Source organism: Bidens hawaiensis, unplaced genomic scaffold, assembly GCF_021521415.1.
Source record: "Bidens hawaiensis isolate Kalapana, Puna unplaced genomic scaffold, B.hawaiensis_p1.1 tig00001032_1, whole genome shotgun sequence".
Lineage (NCBI taxonomy): Eukaryota > Viridiplantae > Streptophyta > Magnoliopsida > Asterales > Asteraceae > Bidens > Bidens hawaiensis.
The window spans coordinates 745,872-766,124 of NW_027491060.1; the positions used below are offsets into that span (position 1 = coordinate 745,872).

The 20,253-nt window shown below is 36.9% G+C and overlaps 1 protein-coding gene across 1 annotated transcript; it reads right to left on the reverse strand.

Annotated features, from left to right (window-relative positions):
- Positions 1-685: 685 nt before the first annotated feature.
- Positions 686-20,191, reverse strand: LOC143554287 (serine/threonine-protein kinase TOR-like). Its single transcript, XM_077044081.1, has 57 exons — positions 19,816-20,191; positions 17,246-17,584; positions 17,091-17,165; positions 16,718-16,890; positions 15,876-15,974; positions 15,509-15,668; positions 15,254-15,397; positions 14,976-15,145; positions 14,692-14,893; positions 14,432-14,617; positions 14,200-14,352; positions 13,342-13,463; positions 13,145-13,244; positions 12,979-13,077; positions 12,082-12,212; positions 11,730-11,832; positions 11,472-11,654; positions 11,300-11,392; positions 11,167-11,202; positions 10,940-11,038; positions 10,753-10,851; positions 10,487-10,649; positions 10,283-10,407; positions 10,141-10,193; positions 9,818-9,941; positions 9,546-9,722; positions 9,265-9,417; positions 9,042-9,194; positions 8,601-8,672; positions 8,365-8,499; positions 8,188-8,249; positions 7,968-8,065; positions 7,477-7,586; positions 7,221-7,394; positions 7,076-7,141; positions 6,919-6,987; positions 6,712-6,822; positions 6,452-6,592; positions 6,218-6,346; positions 5,976-6,132; positions 5,663-5,877; positions 5,347-5,553; positions 5,159-5,272; positions 4,871-5,074; positions 4,701-4,781; positions 4,547-4,621; positions 4,312-4,378; positions 3,944-4,104; positions 3,612-3,785; positions 3,400-3,528; positions 3,206-3,289; positions 3,054-3,115; positions 2,891-2,963; positions 2,688-2,822; positions 1,348-1,515; positions 1,023-1,279; positions 686-887 (listed from the first exon to the last, which is right to left on the reverse strand). The coding sequence occupies exons 1-57, from the start codon at positions 19,933-19,935 to the stop codon at positions 869-871; spliced, it is 7,383 nt and encodes a 2,460-aa protein (XP_076900196.1). The 5' UTR covers positions 19,936-20,191; the 3' UTR covers positions 686-868.
- Between the last annotated feature and the right edge of the window lie 62 nt (positions 20,192-20,253).

The following is a 20,253-nucleotide window of genomic DNA, read 5'->3' on the forward strand; positions in this document are numbered from 1 at the left end:
GAGAGGAAGATGAGGGAGCGTGGAAATAGGTTGCCGGTGATGGTTGGCGGCCGACGGTGGTTAGCTAGAGATAAATGTTGGAGGTGATTGTACGAATGCACCCAACTTTTTTACAATGAGTTTTTTTTATTCGGACATCTGATTCACTATCCTTTCCGAACGAATATATGAAATTTCCGATATCCGAATTTCATAATTTTGAATATGCATTCGGATAGTGAAATCCACTATCTGAAACTCCAAATATCCGACTTTGAACATCCATAGTACACCATACTAACATAACATTAAAGCAACATCTTTAGCAACATCCTATTTATTATCTCGTGGTTAATTTTAGTATTTTGCAAGGTCGTCTATGTCCAAAATTATTACGGTGGTGGATTATTTCGATAATGTTACCGCTATGCTAGTACTTAAGATTCACAATTTGTTACAAAGGGTGTGGAGGGAGAAGGTATTTTACAGAGGACGGGCAACGAAAGACAAACCTCTCCCTCTAAAAGGGTTATTTTAAGAATTTTCTCTTTTTATGATTATGTTATGGTTCATTTGGATCACTAGAAATGAGTACTTTTAAGGTGTGAATAAAACATGAGATGAGAGAGATTGAAAAGGGCATAGAAAACTTATAATTAAAATCGAACAATCTTTTTTTAATAAAGTTGTAAAATATACCTAATTCATAACTATTATTATACTGTTGCAGTACAAAGTATAAAACTAGCAAACCTTAAAAACAGATGAACTAGACACAAGCTGACATCCAGATAAACTTTATATACAATCAACACCCCATATTACATAAATTATAGAAGAGAGCCTAAATATATACACAGGTATATAGATATGTACATGAACTTTGATTTTACCAGAATGGACACCACCTGCATGCACAAATCAAAATATCAGTCCCAAAATGTACTTTTAACTTGCTAAATCACTTTATTCAAAATTAAATTATTATTACAAATTTTGTGATTTTAATAAAAGATACACTAATTTTAATATTGAAGACATACCCAACATAGCTCTGGCACAAATTTTCATGAGAAGTGGCCTGTAAAATTAGCTTTTGCACTTGAAGCTTAACGGATAAACCGTGATCCACTTCACGAGTATCTCCAGAAATTAAGTTGGTGGTTTCAGTTGGGACGGTGGTTGGTAATGTAGAAGATGTTGAAAAATCCCGACCAGTAAGTTTATTATTCATTCGTGCCATAACTACCACCGCCAGTTCGTTCAAAACCTCGTTAGCATCACCAAGTTGATGGACAGCCTACACAACAATTATTATTATTATTTTTATTCTTATGATTAAGCAATAGAATGCACAAGTATTCAGACCTGCAAAAGCTCGCGTTCACGCGCACCCCGTTGTGGTTGAGCATGATTTGTAGTAGCTTCTTCACTCGTAACAACAGGCTGGACATTTGTGGTTGCAAGGGTTGACATTTGTGTCACTTCATTGAAGTTGAAAAGACGCCAATTTATAAGGGGATCATGAACAAACGCCTGAAACCAAATGAAACAGCATTTGTTTATATTTAAGTGAGTTAAGTGCCATTTTAGTACCTGTGGTTTGTTTAACTACGCAACTTTAGTACCGATTTTGATTTTTTTGCAAATGGCTACCTCACGTTTCTAAAACTTGCCAATCTAGTACTTTTCTTTTAACTCCGTCTAGTTTATCGGTTAAATCATGTTAAATCAGGGGTACTTTTGTAATTTAATTAATTTCTTTCTCTGTTTTTTTCTTTTTCTCTCCCCCATCTTCCTCATTCTCACCCCTCTTTCTCTCACCTCTCTACCGCCCCCCTTCCCCCCACACACACCACACCACCACCACCGCCACCTCTCTCTTATCTCCTCTCTTTTGCTCCGGTCACCATCTCCGGCGAGATACTACATCTCTGTTTAAATCCACAACTACCCCTTTAGAAAATCCAATACCGGAACCCCCCACCACCACATCATCTCCAGCCAATCAATAGCTGCACATCCCCATCACCCACTTGTTTTCCTACAAAATCACCATGAAACAACCACCACAACTCAAAAACCACCGCATACGCAACTATCATAGCCCCGCCGGACCGCCGCTAATAACCCTAACACCGCCCACCAGACCTGCCGCCACCCTATAACATCTTACATGTACTCTCAATCTGCAACCTCAACAACAAATTAGGCAGGAACCATGAAATGGAGTGCGATTTATGTGTTAGATATTTGGAGGCTTCTACAATTAATTAGAGTAAGGGTTTGTAGATATTTGGATAGCTCGATAACCGGGTCAGATTATTTGGATAGATTGTTAAGTGACTTGCAGATAAGTTCATTGGATGCTTGGGGTTTGGATATGGGGATTTATGGTTTGTTTGGATTTTTGGGGAAATGAATTTTAAAAGAGAAATGGGGGTTGAAGATGGGTAACGATCGAAAAGAGAAGGAAAAAAGAAAATAATGAAATTACTAAAGTACCCCTGACTTAACGGGTATATTAGACTAGGTTAAAAAAAGGTATTAAAATCGCAAGTTTTAGAAACGTGAGGTAGCCATTTGCAAAAAAATCAAAATCGGTACTAAAGTTGCGTAGTTAAACAAACCACAGGTACTAAAATGGCACTTAACTCTATTTAAGTTGTTATAAATATATAATACATAAAGCGAGATCTAATATTCACCTCCATCATAGCCATTACACTATCTTTATTTGTTCTAAGAACTTGCATCACATTCTCACAAGTTGAACGGAAATTCCCTTCAATCCCGCTAACTTCCATAGCCTTTACAAGCATTCTAGTTAAACGAAAAGGAACCTGCATAAAGAAACAAAATTAAGTGACAAATAAATTATAGTCTTAAAGAATATATTATAGAATTACACCTTTTCAGGGAATTTCTCACGCGTCATTGACGCTTCAAAGCAATCTCCAAAATCAATATGCAAGATCTTCCCACTGTGTATCAACACTCAGATACTCAACAATATGACAATATTTACATATTATATTATAAATAAAGACACCAAATGTATAATAATCAGGTACCTGAAGCGGTGCAGCATAAGATTGCTGGGGTGTCGATCACCTAAACCAAGAAGGTAACCAACCTGTAACATGGATCATTAGATTCTATAAACACTTATCTGAATAGTGCACACACTAAAAGAAAAAACGTAGGATGTTGAGGAGATACATACCATACTCATGACAGCCAAACTTCTTGTATAATTAGTCCTTCTGTCCAGCCAGACTTCTGAAGTGCGGCTCTTTAACCAAAGCACCTACATAACAAAAACAAATAAAAAACTATTAATCTATTATGCATATACGTTTTTCTGGCAGAAAAATAAAGGTTACACACAATATGTTTCAAGTACAAAAACACACATACCCTAGCCAAATCGTTTCCTTCAGTACTATCAAGGGCATACTGAAATACCTCCACTTTAGCTATAAGTGGCAAGTGATCATAATCTGGAGCAAAACTAAGCATATGTTTATGCTCTTGATTCAGGGTGATCTGCACAAGAATCAGGAATCAGTAGGAAGATATAATATTTACACACACATAATATTATCAGAGAAGAGGGAAGAAATAAAAACCTTGCGGGCATCCCTGTACTCTCGAATGAGTTGATGCAAGGTGTCACAATTTGGGACCCACCCTATCAACCCACTGTTTGAAGATAATGGAATAACCTCGTATCGTTGAATAGAAAGATCTTTTTCTGAAGTCTTTCGGGAATTCTCGAGCAGAGTATTGACTAAACCAAACAGCTGGCAAAAATTATAAAAATAACAAAAGCAGTAAGCAAATGTAATTAGTAAATACTAAGGAACTGATCTCCATATCAAGATTACTAATTACTAGCTATTATTAAGGTTTGTTGGACTTAATTGTTTGGGTTAATGTCAACAAGCAAAGATGGAAATACCTGCATGACTCGTTCATCCTGGCGTAAGTCTTCATGCCCTTTAAGCAAAAAAGCATAATCTTCCCCGTCACTGCCATGAATGGTCAACTTTCTGGGTCGTTGTTTGGATGTAATGACAACAAGCTGTGGTGCAAATGATGCAATTGTCACCACTGGTGAATCTGAAAAACGTGAAGCATGCAAGTATATCAGTACAGGTGGTAACATGGACCCATTTACTTACAAACCGGTCTATTTGGGTTGTGATCTAACTTAAAACAATTGAAACAAAAATAAAATTGAGCCAACATGTCGGATAGATTGAAGAGAAAGAAAGTAGCCCAAAGTTTAACTACTAGTTATAACATACTGATATGAGATTACCATACCTGCACGGTAGGTCCCAGGAACAGCAATTTCTAAGTCACGACATTCCACTAATTTTGGAGACACCGACTGTTTTACACAAAAAAAGACAGGAGAAAACTTGAATTCGAAGCAAAAATAAATGAAACCATACTGCAAACAAGAGCCACAATCCAGAGAGAATCATCCACAACGTTGAGTATACGATCTTTTGTATTGGCCTTAAAAGTTACGTAAATGCATGAAAAGGTTACTCACCTGAAGATCAAGTGTGGTAAGAGACTGAAGCTGCTTATCTATCCGTCTAAAGACATGATAATAGAGATCCCAAGCCTGATATATAACCATAAATGCAAAGATTATGTAAGTGAAATCAATACATCACATAAATTAATATACATATACATCATACCCGAGTAAGCTCAGCATCTTTTCCAGTTTTCTTATATTCTAGACAGCATTTATACGCATCTACCAATTCATGATGGTATGTCTGAAATTCCGTGAAAGTACATATATCAGTATCAAACAATACAAAAACTATACTATAGATTCAATACATAATCCAAACTGGAGACATACCTGAATAAAAGCTTTCTCTTTTATGGTTGTGTCGTTCCTCAAAGCACCTTCTTCAAGCATTTCATGCAATGGTTCTAAACACTTTAGCATTCCCTCAATGTTATGTTCACCAAAATATAAGCGACTAGCTTCTTCTAGTGCCTCATGCCACCTTTCATGCCAAAGAATTGCAACCCTAATCAACTCCTCTGATACAAGTTGTGCCTTCATACAAAGAAATCTAGCAGTCAGCTTAAATCCATAAGTCCAAAATCAAAATACATTTAACAGTCAATGCTATAATTTCACCTGATCCACCAACACACCGCTGTGCTGTCGAACTTTGTCAACCACTTCTTGAGCTGCAGCTCTACGCAAATTGCTTATTGACTTACAAGCCACAAGAAGAGGGTACATAAGAGCCTGAAACACAACTGAAATAGGTAAGTTTATCTGGTGCCGGTACGTGCTTAAAATAAAGAGAGAGAAAAACAGACCTGGGGATGGCTTTGTCCTATGCGAACCAGAAGAGATTGTATTAATTCTCTCACTGCATGAATATTTGAGTGTATTCTGGCAATAATTTGAGGTAAAACAACCAACCACGTGTTGATATTGACATGAGAAAATCCTCTCTGCAATGCCGTTTGAACCTCGGTGATAGATCCATAATTAAACCACAAAGTCAGAAGACGAAGGATGTCCTGTAAAACAGAAAAGTAGCCCGAAAACATTATTAAACATACGAAAATCATGAATAACGAATTAAGGATGTTAAGATTCTTGCTGCAAGAAACCAAGGTAGTGACTTGCCTGCAAGCTATCATCTACGCCCTTAGCATGTGCTGCACAAGCAATAGAATGAAAATATCCAGTAACTGCTGCTACTACAAACTGTGCAGCTAAATTAGGACGACCTCCAAGTGTGTAATGAGACATGACAGCCGTGTTAAAAAGAGCCCAAGTGTGCCACGCTTTTGCTCGTTTTGTGGCACATTGAGTCGCATGCCTGAATGAGCTAAGAATATCTACACGATAGACGATAAATAAGTATAAAAGTGGATTTCAGAAAGAATGATAAGTACAGCATCTCATGTTAATATCCTCAAAACTTGTGGCAGCCTACCTTGTATAGACTCATCATCAAGACCAGGGATAAGAGCCCATTGCCACAACCCGAGTTTTAAATATACACGTGCCATAAGTGATACGTTTGGAACACCCACTAAACCAGTTGGTGATGCTTGATGACTAGAAGTACTTGAAAGCTCTATGGCAAGATTCTAAAAGAGAAAGAGTAAAGAAAATAAAGCAAGCCACTAATTAATTAAAATGTTAAGTAAAAACAAATGAAATGATCAAGCCTACCTTCAACCAAGCAAAAGCTTCCTTGCGCTTCTGATCCTCCCCAAGTGACCATTGGTATTTTAAGTACGCATATATTACTTGTGGTGGCCCATGATATCGTACAGTTTCAGGAGTTTTTTCAGGGTCAAACTATGCAAAAATGGTAATGAGTGAATTAAGATTTAGGGGGGGGGGGGGGGGGGGGAGCTAAACATGACATTTCAATTAGCTTAGATAAATAAAAAGAATACAAACCTGCAAAAGGTTAATTAAAGTGGATCTGGCTTGACGAATCCTACCACTTTTCCGGCAAAGTGAAGCAAATTTCAGCCAGGTTTCACTGTCTTCGGTAGGAGGTAATACAAGTGACCTGACTGTCAAAAGAGCTTGCCAAACCTAAAAAATAAAAAAAATTAATAACCTTCATCAGATATGCAAAGCATCAAATTCACATATCTGTGGTATAATCAGACAAACATATTGAGTAATGCATGTTCCATACTTTGACTGCATACCTCAACGTTTCGTTTTGTGCCTTTAATCCGCTCATTCCACATGTTACGAATGAGTGTTCTTCTCCCCTCAGCAACAGAGCTGCCAACTGGAAGAGTACAGTAATCAATGACCTGCCACAAACAAAAATAAAAGAATACCATAATTCAGAACAGAAATTCAGCTAAAGCAGCAACAGAACAGAAATTTAGTAAATGTTCAAAAAATACCTCCTCTAACTCTGATAACTGTTGAACACGAACCATATTACTGTACGCTCGTTCATAGCTTTCAAGGACCTACACATGATAAAATTATCAGAACATGAATCCAAAAACCACTCTAAACTGCTTTTTATGTAAGCTACAACACAGAAGATAAACTAACCAATGCAGCAAGCTCAGTTGCCAAGCATTTCCTTGCTCTTTCAACATATTCACGTGCTTCATCATACTGTGAAGAATAAGGAAAGAAGGTGACACATATCCAGGCAAACAGTTATTACCGACCAAATCCGTACTAAAAACAGTACCTTTCCTCTACGTACTAATAGAACAGCCCTGTAGAATGTGCCATTGCTACCACCATCGCCTGTAGCAGCAGTATTCCCCAACACTCTGAGTTTAGTTTCATCACCATCATCTAGTTTAGATACATATTCCGCCATCTGATCCCACTCGCCCATGTTCCAGGCAGCATTAGCAGCCTGAGGCGTAGACAAGAATAATAAGACTGATGCATATGCAACCAAATATGATTCGAGTGTTATATATATGTTATCAACAGACCATTGGTGCCATTTCTAATCGAGCAGCAGGCTCAGCAGGTGTCCAATATTCCCTACATAGGTTGTTAAGCTCTTCCCATCGAGCCAATGCAGCAAGACTCCTCATTCGTCCTAATCAAGGTAATAGAATAGTGTTAATATCACAGGAAAAAAAAACATTGCAAAATAGGCATAACTCCATATAATGCAAAACAGGTAAGCATATATACACACTGAGGTCTTGTACTCGTACTCTAAAAGCCTTGTTAGCATATATAATAACTAAGTAGTAGTTGAGAATTGAACGCTAATTAGCCTTCTAACATGATGACTTATAAAGCTTCATATTGAAAAAGGAAACCCAATGTTTTGCATTACTAAACCGTAAATTAAGATGCCAGGAGAAGAGTAATAGCGACTATATGTTCCTTATTGTAAAGTAAAAAAAAGTAATTGACAAGTACATAGCAGATGAAATACTGACAATAACATCTGATAACTTAAAAACAATACCTAGTGTTGCATCCAACATGACATGTTGACTTGTTGCCTGAGCAGATTTTGCAGTGTATGCTTTAAGGGCATCATCCCACCGCTGCAACTTTTCATACCTTGTATTTGCAAGCAACATAACTATTTAGTAATAACATTCATGAGGAACTTTTGCAAGACCAAAATACTAGTGAAATGAGAAATAATAAAGTGAGTGATTTCAGAATCCCAGATAAAATACCATGATTCTTTCAGTTGCACATCCAAACGTTGTTGAGCGTCGGTCAGTATTCCAACTGCAGCCTATATATATATATTCATATGTCAAGACTCCAGAAGATAGACAACAATAAAAGTATCAAAGTTTCATATGAAAGACCAGAAAAGTGTAACAACAGAGAATATTATATCCATGCACCTCATGCTGATGTAACTGGTTATTTATATGAATGAGTGCTTCGACTACAGCAACCGGATTTGCATCCATCTTCTTGGAAAGTGCACCTTCAAATTCCATCTCTTTGTAATGCAAAGCCTTAGCGAATGCTCGACACTGCATCAGAATAAGCATATAAACTAAACAACGCCTTGAAAAATGAAATGCCGGCACATATATATCAGAAGTTTATATACACAATTTGTAAGCCATCGCACCTTTTCAGCAAGAGCACCAAGGAGACGAATGTCAATTGGTAGGGGTTTCTCATCATGTTCCATGAACTCTGCCTGTGATATAAGTGTTGCAAACACATATTAAATATCAAGAGATGCACAAAAATTATACAAGTGTCGCCTTAAAAAGGATATGTTTTTCTTGGTTATAATTCTTCACATGAATTAACAAAGTTACATATATATCAACTTCTTAGCATACAGTGACAAAAGATGCATTAGATGGTTAGATCTAAGTGGAACCGTGATTTTTATGGATTAATAAGGAATACAATGTGGCTCCATATATAGAGGTTGATATTACATTTAGATACCCTCAAATATGATAAATATGAAAATACATGTTCTAACAATCTAGATCCAGAAACTCCATATTAAGAGGTTTGTGTTGAAAAACAACCAACACAAAAGGAAAGGTCATACCAAGTTTAGTAATGTTGCAAGAATTTCAGGGGGTATATTAGGAGAAGAAAATGCCATCTCCAAACTGCGAACAAGGGCTTTTTGACTAGACTCGTGGAGTTGTGCCCAGCAGCTAACAAATCCTGCTGCAAATAGCTCTCGTCCAACAAAGGGCTGCAGTTTTCTTTAGTTAAAATTTGAAATTCAAATGACAGCTATCTACACAAAAAAGATCTAGAAATACCTGTAGCTGTGCAAGCCTAGCACATGTTCGTAGAGCTGGAGAAGGAGATTCCCTCAACAGTTCAATGCTGAAATGCCTCATCCATTCCGCCCAATCTTCTTTTGTGCTACGCTGAGAAGCTTCTCCAGCAGCACGCAATCGAGCATCATTAACCTGTGATGCCAAATTATTAGCAAGCAGATATTGAAGAATAATGACAACTGTTAATAACTTCAGTTACTTTGAAGAATCATGAGTCACCTCAGGCATAAAGAATCGAAGAGAAAATATTTACTAAATACCTGATGAACTTTGAGTTGTTTGTTCACATCTTCAAAAGGGTCATTCTCCATGTCACTCAAAGGATCACTAATAACCTCAGCAGGTGGCTGCCGGATTGACTTTTGTGCTATAACATTGCCCATGATTAAAGGTCCCCGCCTTTGCAACCTCACCTCAACTTCTTCAAAATCCTTGTGCTGAAAGTAGAAGTACAAAATGTATATTCATTTCTACCAATCAGCACATGATTTTATCTAGTAAATTACAAAAAACAAAAGATTAAAAAGGAGACCCGCAAACGATGCTTCAGAAGAAGTTTGCGAATTGATGGGATGAAAATAGTAAAGTCCTCGCCAAGAGCGTGTGCCAAACAACAAAGTGCATCCACAGCATCCTTCCTAAGCTCATCATTTTTCCTGCGTTCATGAAGATAGGGCTACATATGAGTTCTGCACATAAAATATTGCACATAGATACCTACTAGATATAATAATTACACGTGGTATATAAGTAGCCTAATATTGAAGTACTGTATTGAGTAAAACTTCTTGCAAACAAAAAATGAATTTTAAAAATCAGATGCCAAATAAGAGAGCAACATAGAGAGCAACATACCCATCCAATACAAGCTTAAGATGATGCACAAGTGTCGATATGTGACCTGTAACCTAATAATAATAGAAATCATGACATTTAGTCAATAATAGTATAAAAATATCACAATAACCCTCTCAAGGCCAAAAGGTCATCCACTAACCTGAACACGAGGAATTAATCTTGTCAAAGTTTTTATAGCAGCACGCCTTATGTCAACAGAAGCATCCACTTTAAATAATCGTATCAGTGCAGGAAGAAGTATATGCATATGTTCATCCAATGTTCCTGTAAAGAAAAATTTACATTATAGGTTTTGGACATTTTAGACCTTTATTTATTCTGTTCAATCCACAATCACACTAACCACCAAATACTTCCAATGTACGAAGAATATCCCGGACATATGTGTAATCATTACACCTTTCAGCTTCACTCAGAACTTGAATACAACCTGGTAGAATGATAGGAAGATATCTCCTGAATTCATCATTGAGGGCTAGACAAAGTTGTTCAACTAGGTGCAAGATCTAATGAGGAAGACAAAAGAATAAATACAAACAATTATATATTTTGCATCAACACAATGCATTATACAACAATATTAAAATCAAACAAATAAGCAAGCTTTACCGGTGGTCCGTGAACAGGGCGGTTAGGTGCTGGCAGACTAAATGACGACCATAACTCTGATATTAAAGAGAGCAATTCTGGGAGATATTTGCGAATGTGCTGCACGTGCAACCAAAAACTGTGAATGATTTCCTGACACCCAAAAACATTAACTTTTCTATTTATACAGCACGAAACATTATTCTACCTGCCGTACGATTGAAACAAGAGTTCCAAGCTTCCAAGTTATGAACTCCTTAAGACTATCGTCACATGTACGGATTGTGTAAAAGAAGTCAGGCAAAACCTAAAGAATAAAACTTGATGTCTCAGAAAAGTTTCACAAGCTATTTATAAATCACAAATATATAGAAATGTTATCTATATCAGTGAAACCTAACAAAATGTTTCTGAACTGCACGCTAATGGACTAACCTTTGGCAAGTATGGCACGCAGCCAAGACCCATCGACTGATCTTGCACAAATAAGTGAAAAGATGTTAGAATCAGCACAGTAGAAGAGTGATAATTTTACAACCAACATATAGTATTTTACAAGTCAACAAACCTTGAAAATGAACATGAGTGACCCAACAACTTTTTGATGATAACTAGAAAGTGAAGGGTCCCTAAGTATCCGAATCAGGGAATTAATAGCAACCTGCAAATAACAAATGAGAAAAGAAAAACAGAAGTGACGGTTACCCCTTATTCATTTAATTTTTCTGTTTAAATCTTACAGTAGAGAAATAATCTTCCGATGTTGCAAATGATGGCCAAAGATCCATCGGCAACTCATCGCTAGACTGAATGTGGGGGCCCGTGTCACTGGCTGCACGAGTTCCATCACCATGAGGTCCTGGTAAGCTTTGCTGATTGCGTTTATGAGCATGTGGATCTAAAGCACCCATTATGCCTAGAACCTATTCATCATTTCCAAAAAGTTTTAGCATAAACCACTTCACCCAAAGGGTCAGAGAATGCACTTAATAACATACCTTAAGAACTTCCCGACGTGTGGACCATGCCAGCTCACCATTCAACAATTTTAAGAGTAAGCCGAGCAATAGCGGGTATTCATTATATGGAGTAATGACATACCTATGAACAAAACCAACCAAGTACTGTAAGATATCATTAATAAAACAATAAAAGTAAATTACATGGTCATCTTTCGAATCTAATGTTCTGAGTAGTTTTGAATCCTGGAGATAAACTACTAAAAAGTACATGTGAAAATAGTGCAAAATGTCATCCCAAATGAGTATGACGATGTACATTGCATGCAGTACAACTGCACATGCTGTACTGTCACTTATAGTTTTGCTTGATTTGAAGCAGTGAACATACCCTGTGCTCTGTACCACCTGGCCAAGAGTTGCAACAGCAACCTCACGTTTAGTAGCAGCAGCTCCATCCAGCAAAGCTTCAACAATTCTAGGCATAAGCTCAGGAATATATTCTCGCATCGCAAAACCACCCTGAAGATACAATTGAGAGTGCACATAAAGCAGAGTAAGAATAGATTCTACTAAAATAGGCTACTCTTATCAAGAATTCAATAAAAATCATATGCATTTGAGCATCATAAACGTCATCAAAAGCAAAAGAACTAGCATGCCACAAAGAGCAGCATGGCTCCAATGCACCAGGCAAATAGAAGAAACATAGATCCAAATAGAAGAATGTTTGTGAGAGTCATAAATGCAATAAAAAGATCATGTACAAGAGATGGAGAATAATATGCGAACATTTACAGTAAACATGCGATCCTAATGCAACAGAGAACCATGCACAAAACATGTCTAGAAAAGCATGGGTTGCACTTTTTTCTCCAGAAACACAATCGCTCTCATGACAAGCAGTATATCAAACCAAAAAAAGTTAATAATCATGGTATTCCTAGAACACGTATGCCAATGGTGTTAACAGATAAATTTTCAATTAAATACTTACCAATGTTCAACATTAGAAACTAACACAAGCTACATAAAGATGTTTTATGTGCACAAAGTGTTTCATCAATAATATCTTTTCTGCTTAATGGCCTATTAGCTTTCATTAGTGAAGGAGAGAGAAATGGGGTTGAGAACACTTCATTAGTGAAAGTTGAAATTGCCACTTATACGAATTTACAAAAAGTAGGCCAGCTTGTGATAATAAAAAAAATTATATTGTCCACACCAAATACTAAGCACCAAAATTACTAACAGTGAAAACAAGAAAGAATTAACATAAGTTACTTGCCACTCTAGCAAGATCTCCCACAGTCACAAGAACCCCACTAATGATGTCATTGTTTGTGTTCACTCCAGTCGTTCCTTCGCATAATTTAGCCAAAAGCGCCTGCAAGAAACTAATTGAGCTACACAAGAAACTGATAAGAAAACAAATAATGTGCAAGCTTGTAAACCTTATGTATTGGAGCAATATATGGAAGTATAAGTCGTTCACAACTTCGGATTAGGCAACCCAACAACTTTGCACTCTCTTCTCGGCATTTGCTATCAGCACTGTCAGATGAGAAGCAATAATAATCGATATAAGACCGTGTCAGGTGACACTTAATATCATATATTTAGAAAATAGAAGTGAAGTGATTGACTTAACCTTTGCCCAAGAAAAGTTAATAACTGAATAAGGTGGCGGCGAAGTGCTGGAAAAACATATGCAGGATTCTTTTCAGATAATCTACCAGCTACTGAGATTGCAAAATCCCGAGCTTGAAGATCCTGGCAGATATACATATAAATCAATAAACTTAGTTGGTTTGTCGACATTAGGCAATGACACTATCATTCTGAATTAGCTTGATGAATAATTTGTTAAGCTCTCAACATAATTAGAGAGTGAAAGTTTTACAAGAATTTCAGACCTTACTGACTTCTATCAGATTCCAGAGTGAAATTAAATACTGAAATATTTTGTGTAACAGCTATGCAAAGAACTATGCAATATAAGTGTCGTTCTAAGTGAATAAAGGAGGATATCGATAATATACCAACATCCTCTTGGCACTGACGAGTAAGCCCTATAGAACACTCCACTATAAAATATACGAAACGATCACAAAACCCAAAATTTTCTATTTCAAAATGTCACTAAACTAGATAGCCATGCGATTAAACACGACTTCGTTCAATTCGTTATAAGATAACCTTTATCATGATTAGCATTAACTAACAGAGAACACCTTCCTGCAGTAAAATCACACCATATACAAGAAAGATGGGATCTAAATAAGCAACAAGCATTATGTTGTGTTGTTTATGATCAATGGGTGTAGACCTAATGTTTTTCTTTCTCCGCTACTCAATGATGCTTTATAGCAGCCATGAACACAAATATCATTTTGTATAGTAAAGTGCCAAAGCTGGCATCAAAATAACACACACACATATATCGTTTGTAACTTTGCCTTGAAGTAGTTTTATGTCAAGCAAACATATATGATAGCTTAAAGTGTACCTCATCATTAAGAGCAGCAAAAATAGCAGTCAAGCTATCAGCTTGGGCTAGAAAATCATCAAACCCTTCATTCCCATGCAGAGAAGAGAAAATCGAATTCCGCACAGAAACATCAGCATCCGCTACAGCTGCAATAAGGAGCTTCTCCACAATCTGCAGTGACAACATTATTTAATAATCTGGTGTACCATTATATGAAAACACCAGAGAAAATCGAATTCGGCACACAAACCTCTTCTATAAAGCGTCTACGTTTGCCCCCAGCTCGACTGGATCTACTAGGACTGAACTGTGTGACGGAGAAAGAATTTACAACTAATTTGCAGCAGCAAAGGGCAGCATCCTTGCGTGTGGCTCCATCCTCATCTTCCAAATAAGCTACAACTGATTCTCTAGCAAACTCAAGAAGATCATGGCCCTAAATGCACAAAAGTGAAACAACAAATAACATAATGCATCACACACGTTGCTTACTAAACAGCTAAACACTACCATAAAACTGAAGCGTGCAAGGGTTTGTAATGCAAGTTGCTCCAGAGCAGAACCACTAAGTTCTGACACTTGTGTGCTGTTAGCCACGTTTGCTCGACTTGGAGATGCAGATATCCTTGTTTGGGCATTGTGGGGTATTGAAAGAACTGCCGAAATGCTTTCAAGCAGCCGGTCTTGAATAGTAGGCCGTAATGAAGGAATGCTGAGAGACACATCATAGTTATTAATTAGAACTGAGAACCCCTCATAAATCGGAAAAGCAGGGTTTCCAGGAACTAGTATACCTGATGGTTATTTGCTCAAGCGATTCTACTAGTACTGAAGAAAGACCAGCTGAAAACATGGCATCCAAAAGGGACAGCACATGAGTTTCCATGGCAGGACCCATTGCTTTTGCAATGTTCCCAACACAAGCCACAGCCTCAAGTGAGGGTCTTCCTCTACGAGGAGCAATCTGAAAATTTAACAAGTACACATAAGTTACTGTGGTTTCAAAACAAAATAAATTCTTTAAAGTGGTAAAGTTTACAAGAAGCAATCCAAATTAACTCAAATAACATACTGCTTCACGTAAGTGAGATGTTATTGTCGGCAAATAGTGGACTAGTTCACCATCCAAAGCACCAGCCATCTCCCCAAGAGCTATAAATCCACTGGCACGTTCAGTTGGTATCTTGAGAACCGCAAGGATATGATTCATGCATATCTGTTTAGAAGTAAACCCCTCTTTTGTGGTTTAGGACTTATCACCTTTACACACAAAAAAACTTAACACAAAATCTTTGTAGCAGTGATTTGAGGGAAGAATTTGTCTAACCGTAAGATAGTTTGTCACAAAACGATCACGTAGAAAATGTGCAATCCGAGGAAGCAAAGAAGTTATACTGAGACGAACGAGAGGATTTCTATGCTCCAGATACCTAAGAACAATTTCTGCAACCTCTCTGTACCTCGACATCATGAATTCACCTGTATTTCTGTTCCATGAAAAAGTCAAAATTTGTAAAACAAATAATGGGTCATGGGGCAATGGGTATGATACAATATCACAAGCATGCTTCTTCCTCAATACTCACAAGCAGCTGAAATCAATGAGTATCTACCACTATATGCATGGTTATGCAACAACTCAAATGAAAATAATGAATAACAGCACAACTATTAATATCAACATGTCCACCAACCTCAAGAGTTCCCCAACAGCAAGTAGAGAGCCATGTATGCTGTGGACGGGTGCATTTTTCCCTAACCCATCTTGTGTGGCCTCAAACATACGGTAGTACCTGTCGAAACGAATATACAGATCATAATGTACCTATATGAGCAAACTTAATGAGTAATGCTTGATATACTAAACAAAATTCATCATTTACAGCACTAAACAAGAATTGAGGATTAGAGAACCTTAATACAATAATCCCTGTATATCAAGATCAAAGCATAACTATAGGACAGACCTTGGTTTTTAAAAGGGTGAGGCACTCCGAGGCGCTTAGCTCCCTCGAAAGCCAACACGCGAAGAGAAAGCCTCACGTACGCGAGGCGTTTGGTATTAAAAAATACCAATAGTTAATAATGCATGACATTTTCTACTTGTTATCCTAAAACACTAAAAAAAAGATGATACAAAGAGAGACACACGATTTATAAACTAAAATGCATGAACTATCCTATTTGTGACATTTTCTCTCTATGTAATATCAAATAACCTATATGTACAAAACAAACTTAATGTACAACAAACCAAGCTCTAAGTACAATCAAATAAGCTAAAATAACAAAAATCAGAAAGAAAGAAAAAAACAGAGAAACTATCTTGCCTACTGCAACACACAACCCACACAGTGCACACCTAGTCATTTTTAGTATTTTAATCTATTTATTTCAATTTCACGTCTTAGGACATGCCTTTAATTCTTTAAACCCTTGGGTTAGTCACTTTCATTTGAAGCAATGGAATAAATAGTTGTAGGTGGGAGAGAGTGTGGTTTTCTAGAATATTTAACATCTTTGAATATGCACTAACCACTGCACACGCCAACGTGTCTCTCGTTTTTCAATAACACGAAGGCAAGCACGTAATGCCTCAACAGCTCGTTCCCTAACTGCTAATGTTGGATCCCTCAGCGCCACCCAGATGGCGTCCACAAATTCGGACACATGGACATTGAAAACTGTGGAAGCATTCTCGGCCAATTCCTAAAGTCAAAGAATAAGCAATGAAGTAACAAAAAGAAGATTCAAATAAGTAGCATATGTAAAATTAAAACCAGCATGGCCTTTGTTTCAGTACTGACACAGTATTGATTGGAAAATTGTTAGAATATAATACTTCCACGGACAACTAAAAAAACAGTGTTGAAACCTCAAAAGGCAGTACCTAACACAGAAATCACTACCTTTAAAATTAGGACAGCAGCAAAGCGACGATACTCAACTCTCTCGCTATCAAGCCATTGCAGTGCATTTCTCATCTGTAACGGTACAAATACTAAAGCTTAGTAGGAATGCAAAAAAGTAACACACAATGTATGAAGAATTAAACAATACACACCTGGCATTCCACCTCATCTGCTGTCATGGCCCCACCAGCTCTGGCTAGATGGCCAAGAACTTTACTAGCGAGGATCAAAATTTCTGGTTCACGTTTGGTATCAAACACAATACGCATGTAATTAGAAAACTTGGAAACCTTGGTGCCACTCGCTCCAAGTTTCAAGTCTATCAGTTCATCAGTAGCCCTTAGAGCACCAAAGTTGTCAGCAACATCATTGCTCTCTAGAAGACTAGTAATTCTATCATACAACTGATCCATGAAACGAGAAAAAGCTTCTCCGTTAAGAGCACGAGCCTCTTCTTCAACATGTTTTCTTAATGCCAAAGCAGAACCATCCTGCCATTCAACAAAAGTATTCAGATATTAGATGGATTAACCACTACATACCTAGGTTTTAAATTGCGTAATGAGCCTCGATGCATTTGGTCCCAAAATCCTAATATTTTAAAATACTAAAATATTATTATACCTAATATTTTAACTTTCAAGTATTATAAATAAGAAATTTAGATGATAAATGCAAAAAAGTGTGTACAATATAAATAAAGACTCACTAATTAGCATTTTAAAATAAATGAAGACTGTATTAATAGAAGAGTTTTAGAATTTCTATAGCAAATAGGGGTTGAATTAATCATATAAGAGAACAAAGATAAAATAAAAAGGGTCAGTTGCAAATATGAGATTAAAAAAGGGATCAGTTATGACTTTTGAGGCTTGAAGAGAAGAATATATTAGGGTTTTTATAACTGCTGTCACCAACATGTCGACTCCCTCTCCAACCCTTTTTCATCATCTCATCATCTCCAGGTAACCACAATCTTCCTCAATATAAAGATCCGACCCAATTTCTGTTTGAAAAATTCCAACCCAAAGCCTAATTCCATGTTGCGCACATCAAACCCATCAGCCATTACACAAAAATGGCGCAACATGTAATCTCTACGCATCATATGCTGCGATGCGACCAAACCTTCGCAACAGCGCATCAGCGCATTATGCGCGAATTTTAAAACCAAGCTACATACAAACAACTCCCGCCCCTATTTCTACAAGGAGCAAAAAGTAAATATCATACTGCACAGGAAACTTGAATACATAACCAAATAAAAAATGCAGTCGGTAGTATCTATATTATATACATACACCCAAATACGCATGTATCTGTCTAATTTTTTAGCAATGAACCTTAACCATGACTATCACATCCTTCTTGACAAAATTGATGAGTCACCACAAGTCCATGAACCAGAGAAATCCTTCTAACTTATGCAGGAAAGAAAACAGAAACCCCAGAGAAACCTAACTTGGGCCTGCAAACCATATACTAATAAACCCAAATGACTATAATAAACCGTGTCTATATGATAAACACACATCCAAACATCTGCCTAAATTTTTAGCAATGAACCTTAGCCGTGACTATCACACCCTTTGTGACATAACTGATGAGTGACCATGAGCTATCTAAAGACCAAAGCTTCAAAAATTTACCTTCTAGATGAAACTCACTAGCACATGTAAAGTCCTGTTAAGGAGCCTTGGTAAATAAAGTACACATCGCACTCACTGCATTTTAGGGGTGTGTACGGTTCGATTCCGTTAATGACAATAACCGAACATTTTGGTTATTAAAAAAAAATAACCGTTCGGTTTCAGTTAATCGGTTATTAGCAGTTAATTTGGTTCAGTTTGGTTAATTAACCGCTAAACCCAAACACAGACTAAATTTTTGTTGACATTTGTTAAGAATATTACTAAAATCAAAATCATAAACATTATAAATAATTAGATTATACACATTAGTTCCAAAATATACATAAAGGATTACTCATGAACTCAGTTTTAATTTTAACAGGCGAAGAGCTAACTGTCAAAGCCACAATATAAGTAAAAAAATGTAATTCAAAGTCACTGTCAATCGAAACAAATTAATATAAGTTACTAACGGAATGTAATATCAATCAAAAGATAGTTGGATAAATATCATTTTGAAGTATTGGAATATAATATCATTAGAAGAAGACGATTGATACGGATAAAAGTATAGGTTAATCAGTTCGGTTCGGCTATTAAAAAACAGTTAACGAAACTGAACCGAAAAGTCAGTTATTCAAAAAACCAAAAAAATTAACCTACGGATCAGTTTTTTCATTTAATTCAATTTTATACAGTACACTGAATGCAGAAAAATGATATAATATCATTAGAAGAAGACGATTGTTACGAAAAAAAAGTATAGGTTAATCAATTCGGTTCGGCCATTAAAAAACGGTTAACAAAACTGAACCGAAAACTCAGTTATTCAAAAAACCAAAAGAATTAACCGGCGGATCGGTTTTATCAATTAATTCGGTTTTATACAGTACACTGAATGCAGAAAAATGATATGCACAACAATAATGATGAGCATGAAAAGGTAAAAACTAGTTCCAGCAAGCATATGCAGCTACAAGAACAAGGAAACCCTAGAAATACGCAAAGTGCTCAAAACTATTAAGTTAGCAAATCAGCTATCCAATTACTAATTATAGAATAACAAATTGAATAATTAATTAATTATTAACCTTTGGAGTGCCTCTGGTAGACAGGTCGTTGAGAAGTCTGTTGAGTGCTTCGATGTTACCGGCAGCTGGCGGTGCGGTGGCCGGAGCGGCAAAGCGGTAGGGTTGAGCAGGAGCTGACATGTCTTCTTCGATAGTAGTAGCAGCAGTAAACCCTAACCCCAACCTTGGGAAGAAGGGGATAGGTAAACAGTTGCCCACTTTGATTGAATTAATTAGACGATTGGAAGAGTGTTGATGAAGAAGAGTTGTTTCCGATAGGTTAATCGGTGATCAGCAGCCACGGCTTCATAGGGTTTATTATTATCCAAGGAAGATAAAATTACAGAGCAGTGTGTTCCGACTACGGAGACAACTAGTAGTAGTCGTGGTCGTAGGATGGTGGATATCATGTCACGAGATTTGTAACATACATTATTATATCATTATTGTTATTCGGTG

What these genes read in the sequence shown, in the direction of transcription:
- LOC143554287 (XM_077044081.1), bottom strand. Translation starts at nt 19,935, where the DNA reads ATGTCAGCTCCTGCTCAACCCTACCGCTTTGCCGCTCCGGCCACCGCA. An exon ending in TTCTGAAGCATCGTTTGCGG is followed by an intron (nt 9,723 to 9,817) that starts GTCTCCTTTTTA and finishes TTCTACTTTCAG; the next exon opens with CACAAGGATTTTGAAGAAGT. An exon ending in AACAACTCAAAGTTCATCAG is followed by an intron (nt 9,418 to 9,545) that starts GTATTTAGTAAA and finishes TTGGCATCACAG; the next exon opens with GTTAATGATGCTCGATTGCG.